We start from the raw sequence: 7,144 nt of genomic DNA, 5'->3' as shown, positions 1-7,144 counted from the left end.
GCTTTCAAACCATAACTTCCATGCCTAAAATAGTTTTAAAATGATAATATAAGAGTAAGTCAGCAGATACCACTGAACACCTATGTTGCATGGACTCTCCAAAATGTTACTGCACACTTATCGGATCCTCCAAAATTGCATTATTTTTTGAGGATCCAAAGTGTACCCAACAACATTTTTGGAGAGTCTGAGCAACATAGCTGACTACTGAATTCAGGTCAAGAGATCTGTTGATTTTGCACTTGCATTACCGAGAAGGTTGAGATGTGTTTCATGTTCATAAAATCCGTTGTTTTTCTTGCCACTGACAATCTCTAGTAGTAAAACACCAAACCAATAAACATCAGGTTTGGTGACATATATTCGCTGCAACATATTTGTATAAAAATGAGTTAGATTTGCTATCACATCAACAACAACAACAAACCCAGTGTAATCCAACAAGTGGGGTATGAGGAGGGTAGTGTGTACGCAGTCTTATCCCTACCATGTGCAGGCACAGATACGTTTTCCGACAGACCTCCTGCTTAGGCCAACATAGTAGCAGATAAATATATAGCTTGCAGAAGTAGAGGTATTTACAATGTTCCCACTATCTTGTTAGTGTTTGCTAGCTCTTGAGTCCCTTCAAAGATTCTAGCCAAGCCGAAATCTGAGATTTTTCGATTCATATCATCATCCAAGAGAATATTGCTTGCCTTCAAATCTCGGTAAATGACCCTTAAACAAGAATCGCGGTGAAGGTAAAGAAGCCCTCTAGCAATGCCATGAATCATGTCGAAACATTTTGGCCAAGGAAGCTGATGGCTTCTTTTTGGATATGACAATATGATTACATTACCATTTCCAATATACACATTGTTAATAGAGAATTAAAGATCGTTAACTATAAAAAGGGAGGATAGAAAGTAAATTATGTTGATCAAGAAATATGTCATTGTAGAAATTATAGTTGGAACCAACTTATCAAACAGTAAAGTGTCTAAGCTTCTGTTAGCCATGTACTCATAAACTACTAGCTTCTCTTTCCTCTGAACGGAATAGGCCAATATTTTAACGAGGTTCTTGTGTGTTGCAGTTTGGAGATTAGAAATACTTCATTCTTGAACTCTTCAATTCCTTGTCCAGAGTAACTACGTAATTGTTTCACAGCTATTACTTGTCTATTTTCCAGTTTTCCCTGTATGATATCCGTTATGATGCCTTTAGTTTTCACATCAGCAGCAGTAATTTATCTGTAAATCAGGAGAATCGTTTACCTCTTTTATTTGCTTTCCACCTGCAGAAAATGCACCTAAAGATGCTCAACATGAGAATGCTTGAAACCGTTGTGAAGCAGATGATAAGCTTTGCCTTCCATTTATCTTCACCTAAAACTATGTTATTTTATAATCCAAATCCATAAAAATCTTCTAAGCATAATGTTGAGAACTGAATTTACCTAGTTCAGAAAAAGCAAGACGAAGAAACAAATTCGCGCCATTATATGGAAACTGCTGAACATCCATAAATTTTGATGTCCAAACCATGCAGTTAATTTCATCTGGATATGCATAGGCTGCACATAATTCAGACACCACTTTTGGCAGTTAATTCAGACACCACTTTTGGCAGTTCTGAGCAATAATCTTTCCAGGCGACGGGTCATCTTCAGCCTTCCACGATGATCAGCAGGGGCGGAGCTAGCCCTTCGGATACAGGTTCAGCTGAATCCAGTAACTTTTGTCCAAACCTTGTATTTGTCTTAAAAAGTTATTGAATTACGCACAAATGATTAATTTAGAACTCAGTAACTTAAAAGAATTAAAATAGTGAACCCATAAGTTTTAAATCCTGGCTCCGCCTCTGATGATAAGACAAGCTTCTCCCTGGACCTGGTGTTGTATCCTATAACCATTCCTGATAACAAGGTATCACAAGGACAGTTAAAACTATCCCATAAAAGTGTTCCCGAGACAATGTTTTTTAAGAATGAATTCGCCTTTGTCCGTAAGCACGTTGTGTTATTAGACGGGACAGAGATATTGGTTGACCAAACGGTATTTTGGTTGCCATCTACAATTCTGAGGTTCCCTTCAATTCCAATCTTCAAGATTGCAGCAGAGTCAGAAGCTGGTATTGGATTTTCTTTGTTTGCTACCCATACAATCCTCTTACCAGGAATATTCTTGAACCATATACCGAGATATAGTTTGCTCGAGTTACTTGGATTGAAAAAGCCTAACTCAAATATTTTGCCAGCAGAGACAAGCGTCTGATCCAACGACAATTCGATAACCAAAGTGGACTCTACTAGAAAGTAAAGATGCTGTATAGGCAACAAACTCAAATATTTTACCAGCAGAAACAAGTGTCTGATTCATTGACAGTTGCTGAGATTGAGTTAAGCTATCATCTGCGGTATATACTTGTGCTAAAAACATCACTCTGCACGTCAAAAACAGAAAAAATTTCCATCTTTGCCATGCCATTTTCTTTTCTTTTAGGACCTTGTGCTTTTCGTATTCACTCAGAGGCGGACCTATGTATAACATTGAGGGATCGCTGGACATGAGAAGTTATTCTAAGCTAATGGACAACATTCTATATGTGGCTCAATCACAAAAGGCACTGTTTTATACATCTATTATATATTAAGTCAACATTACCTGATTATCTACTCATCCAACCGCAAAGATCTAGTACATCATTGTGTTTGTCAATGCTGATCATACTATTTAAAAAGTGTTTTTAAGAGCGCAAAAATACTTCATTGCCTTAAGTAGAAAAGGGAAATAACAATGCCATTTAAAATACAAAGCTTTAATCGTTCAAGGTATTACTTGGGGCTTCAAATTTATTGCCGGCCTGTCTCGTTCAAGGCTAGTCGTGGATCTAAGCTAAATCACGGAGCTAGAATTTGAGTTTATGCGTTCTGAATTATAGAAAAGAACCAAACTAGAGAAAATTTTACAAACGCTATATTGAAGGAATTTATCAACCTAGGGAGACTATGACTACTTTATACATAGGTGCTCAACAACAACTAATGGTCATGTTGACAATATTTTGTTGGCTATTAGAGCCTTTTAGGGATTTATCATTCTTCGTTTCATCCTGATAATTCATTTGCAACTTTGCCCGGAAACTCGGGCTATACTGTGACTTGACATGAGAGAAATTGCTACTAGGCTTTGGGACGTTGGTTAAAGTACTAGACGACCACCTATTGGTTTTTTGCTCCAAGGCCCCCAGCATTCCAGCATACGGAGGGGTCCCAGTAAACAGAGGCGCAACCAGGATTTTAATATTATGGGTTCTGGATTTTAGATAGACGAATTCAAGTGTTAGTGACTAGATTCTAAATTTTACATTTGTACATAGTCAATGAATTCTAAACATCAAATACACTGTTTAAGCAAAAGTTATTAGGTTCAGTCGAACCCGTAGCTTGGCTCGTGCTTCCAACCGTGCTAGCAACAGCAGCCTTAGAACATAGCGACGGAGGTCTATAAAAGCAACTCTGGAAAAACCGATGCTGAAGAACTTGGACCGCAGTTGGCCTCTTGAAAGGATCCCAAGAACAAAGCGAAGCGATTAGATTAACTGCATCCTCACTAACAGATGGAAGTAACAAAGAAAGATGTACACCACCAATCTGCGGGAACTGATAGTTAATAGCACTAGCAAGTTCGTGCCCGCGCGCCCATTCACTTTTTGATGGCGTACCTATAACGCGGCATATTTTGTACATCTCATCTACTTCACTTAAACCAGGGAATAGAGGACGAAGAGTTAATAACTCAGCCATTATTGCACCCATTGCCCACATATCAACAGCAGGACCATAGACCGGTGACCGTAGTATAACTTCAGGTGCACGATACCAACGAGTTGAGACGTAATCTGTATATGGTGCATGAGAATTTATCTCCCGAACAAGACCAAAATCAGCAATTTTTATTGTTGTATCTTTTGAAACCAACAAGTTCTCTGGCTTAAGATCGCGATGAAAATATCCTCGTTGATGGATATATGCAAGACCTTGAAATATTTGGAAACACCAGTTTCTCACTTGTGATTCTGAGAAAATGTTAGGCCTATCATTCATTAGCTGATATAAGTTACACTCCATGTATTCAAACACAAAGTATAAAATGTCATTATTTTCCCTAATCACTTCCTTAAGCTTAATGATATTTGGATGGATCATTTTTCTTAATGACTTGACTTCTCTTAAGTTTATGCATTCTTCCCATGAACAATATTTCTTTTTCATTTTTTTAATTGCAACCACTTCACCGGTTTGTTTATTCAAAGCTTGCCACACACTCCCAAATGTACCATTACCAACTTCCTTAATTATCTTGTACCTCTCCATTTTCTTTACCGGGTAGGTATAACGTTTGCGTATACACTACCCTCCTCACACTGTGCGATTAGACTGAGTTGAGTCTGTTGTTGTTGTTGTAGCACAAAGGACACCTGTTTATTGGAGATATAGAGATGATAAAAACAACGCGGAGTTGGTCTTCTTCACTAGCCAAGAAAAGAGTATTAATAAATCAACCGTTAGTTTTCTGCTGAGCATTTTGATCTCACTTCACAAATAACTAAGGTTCTTTGCAATTCTCGTGACATAAAAATAACTACCAAAATCCCTATTTATAATACCATGAAACCTACTTTTACTTGAAATTGGAAAACTTATTCCTTAATAATTCTGATTACTATGAAACCTACTTTTACTAGAAATTGGAAACTTATTCCTAAACAAAACCTGTTGGAAGACTAATTCAAAATTGGAGTAGGAAATCAAAATTATTTAGGATTTGATATTTGTTAATTTATTCAATTAATGTCTAGCTAGGTTTTGTATTCAAAATTATATAGGAATAAATAGGTTTTCCAATTTCTAGTTAATGTAGGTTTCTTACTATTATAAATAGAAATGTTACTAGTTATTTTTACGTGTGGAGAATTGTAACGATCATTCAGAGATTCAACGATTATCATGAGTAAAATATTTTTCTTCAAGACCTAAATAAAATTAATAAATTAGTAAATATCACATCCTAAACAATTTTAATAACTTTGACGTAGTCTTCTATTATTTCCCTTGTAAAAATTGCAAGTCTCTCAAAAGGGACAAACCACCGCTAAGACACGCCTTGGAAGAGAGTAATCAAATTGCATATGGTTTTATCCAATAAAGAACAAAGCAACAAGAAGACTAAGACATGTTTGGCCCACAAAATCTTTTTGAGGAAAAAAAGAATCTCTAAAACATACAAAAAAATTGTTTGGTTACCAAAACCATTAATTTTCTCTCGAATAAAACCTTTCTAAATATTTAAAAAGAAGAGAAATTATTTTCTGTTTTGGATCAAACCAAAACCAAATCAAACTTATAAATAAGCTACAAACTTTTGACTGTTACAGATCTTTGTTGATTAAAAATATCTTCAAATATCTTTTTCTTAAAAATGTTCGCAATTCACCTTTGCCGTCTTTTGATCAACCTCTAACCTTTCTTGTGCATAATAATTAAATCATACAGATGTGTGAAAATTAACTATTTTATTTTCTTAATTACGTTGTACAATGAATTTTAATCTTCCTGTATTATTTTCAATCAAATAACTTGAACTCGTTCCCACTGACTACACATTTCTTTGTTTCGTTTATTTTAGTTAGTTAAATCACGTAGAAGATCTTGATGCGTGTATTATTAATTTCGTATTTTTAATAATCCAACATTTCCTATTCCCATCCTACCAATTACCATCACCGTGTTACTCATTCTTGATTTTTGTTTGCGTAAGTTCTTGAAAATAATATAGACATCCACCATAAGCAGTGATATTGAAGCCATAAATTCCACTAAAATAAAATAAAATATAAAGAACATATAAAAAGCTCTTAGTTATATCAAGGAATTCATTATCTATTATATATACACAAAAATAATGTTAATACAATGTAATTTTTAGGCAAAGGAAATTCAAGTGAACCCCTAGCTTCGCCCATGTCCGTAAGATATACCTTGTAAAATCACACATCAAAGAGATAAACATGTAATATTTAGAAAATGCATAACCACCTCCATATTGTGTAGATTTGACCGTTTAGTCTACTGTAATATTTATTTAGTACCACATTAGAAGTCATCTTCAAGCCTGCATGTCATGGATTAGGGCCAATTTGAATAATACTTTAAAATGAGAAGAGGAGAATGTGAAACGGGATATTCACATGGCATATGGGATTGCCCCGAAAAGAGGTTAAGTTATAAACATCATCGTCAGTGTGAGAAGTTTAAGTTAAAATATAAACAATGATTTACCTGATTAATGTGTACAAAATGCATAACCATCTGTTGGCCCAAGTAAGGATAACCTGCTCTGATACTAATTGATATTTTATACTTTAATGCCACACATGAGGGGAGGGGGGATGTGATTTGTGTGGTGTCCAATTTTTCGCGTGTACAGATTATAGAAGGAGTTGGTTCTTTTATGTGTTCCTTATACTACTGTTACAGAAATAGTAAATGCGGAAAGTAAAGAACACAAGTATTTTTACGTAGAAAACACCCGACTCAAAAGGTGAAAAAATCATGACCTACTATTCAGTAGGATTTTTTCCAACACTTCACTGAATCACTGATGCAAAACAGCATTTACAAAACTCTTTGTAAACCAAAGGATTACCTCTAATCCCGTTGTGGCATCCAACCTCTAACTATTGCGATAACTTCAAGTTAACTCTAACTTGAATACAATACTCAGAGTACCTAACATAATTGCTTCTAGATAAAGCTGAAAGGTACAACTTGAAACACCTACTAGAATGAACCTAGAATAAAAGATAAACACTTGGAATTGGTTCTTCTATCTGGTTCATGTAGCTTCAGGTTCGCACACTTGAATCACAGAAGAATTGCTTGCAAAATGCCTTGCTATTTTTCTCTCAACTCACGTTTAACTTCAGCGTTTGTGCGTACCTACGAAATGAGAACATCCTGCAATTTATAGAGTTAGTAGAATAGGAAATAACTAGAAGTTTGATGCTTTACTCTTCCTTGGTGGAAGAGTTCTAGTTATCTTCAACTTCTAACTCCTCCCTTATCTCGGATAGAGTTCTTTTCGAGTAAGGAGTCCTT

At 35.5% G+C, this 7,144-nt stretch overlaps 1 protein-coding gene across 1 annotated transcript; it reads right to left on the bottom strand.

The window, feature by feature from the left end:
- Positions 1 to 213: 213 nt before the first annotated feature.
- LOC107769582 (cyclin-dependent kinase F-4-like) lies at positions 214 to 4,360 on the bottom strand. The gene is made up of 7 exons (XM_075230279.1): positions 3,457 to 4,360; positions 3,140 to 3,251; positions 2,339 to 2,427; positions 2,053 to 2,289; positions 1,442 to 1,558; positions 1,260 to 1,279; positions 214 to 366 (listed from the first exon to the last, which is right to left on the bottom strand). Exons 1-7 carry the CDS (start codon positions 4,358 to 4,360, stop codon positions 214 to 216), a joined length of 1,632 nt encoding a protein of 543 aa, XP_075086380.1.
- Positions 4,361 to 7,144: the final 2,784 nt, after the last annotated feature.

Source organism: Nicotiana tabacum, chromosome 14 (genome assembly GCF_000715075.1).
Source record: "Nicotiana tabacum cultivar K326 chromosome 14, ASM71507v2, whole genome shotgun sequence".
NCBI lineage: Eukaryota > Viridiplantae > Streptophyta > Magnoliopsida > Solanales > Solanaceae > Nicotiana > Nicotiana tabacum.
This window is presented reverse-complemented; position numbering and strand designations above follow the sequence as displayed.

Excerpts from the sequence above, each read along its gene's own strand:
- LOC107769582 (XM_075230279.1), bottom strand. The coding sequence starts at position 4,360 with ATGGAGAGGTACAAGATAATTAAGGAAGTTGGTAATGGTACATTTGGG. Across the intron at positions 3,252-3,456 it reads ATGTTCTAAGGCTGCTGTTG|CTCCGTATGCTGGAATGCTG; the intron begins CTAGCACGGTTG and ends TTACTGGGACCC. Across the intron at positions 2,290-2,338 it reads TCAGACACTTGTTTCTGCTG|AGTCCACTTTGGTTATCGAA; the intron begins GTAAAATATTTG and ends ACTTTCTAGTAG.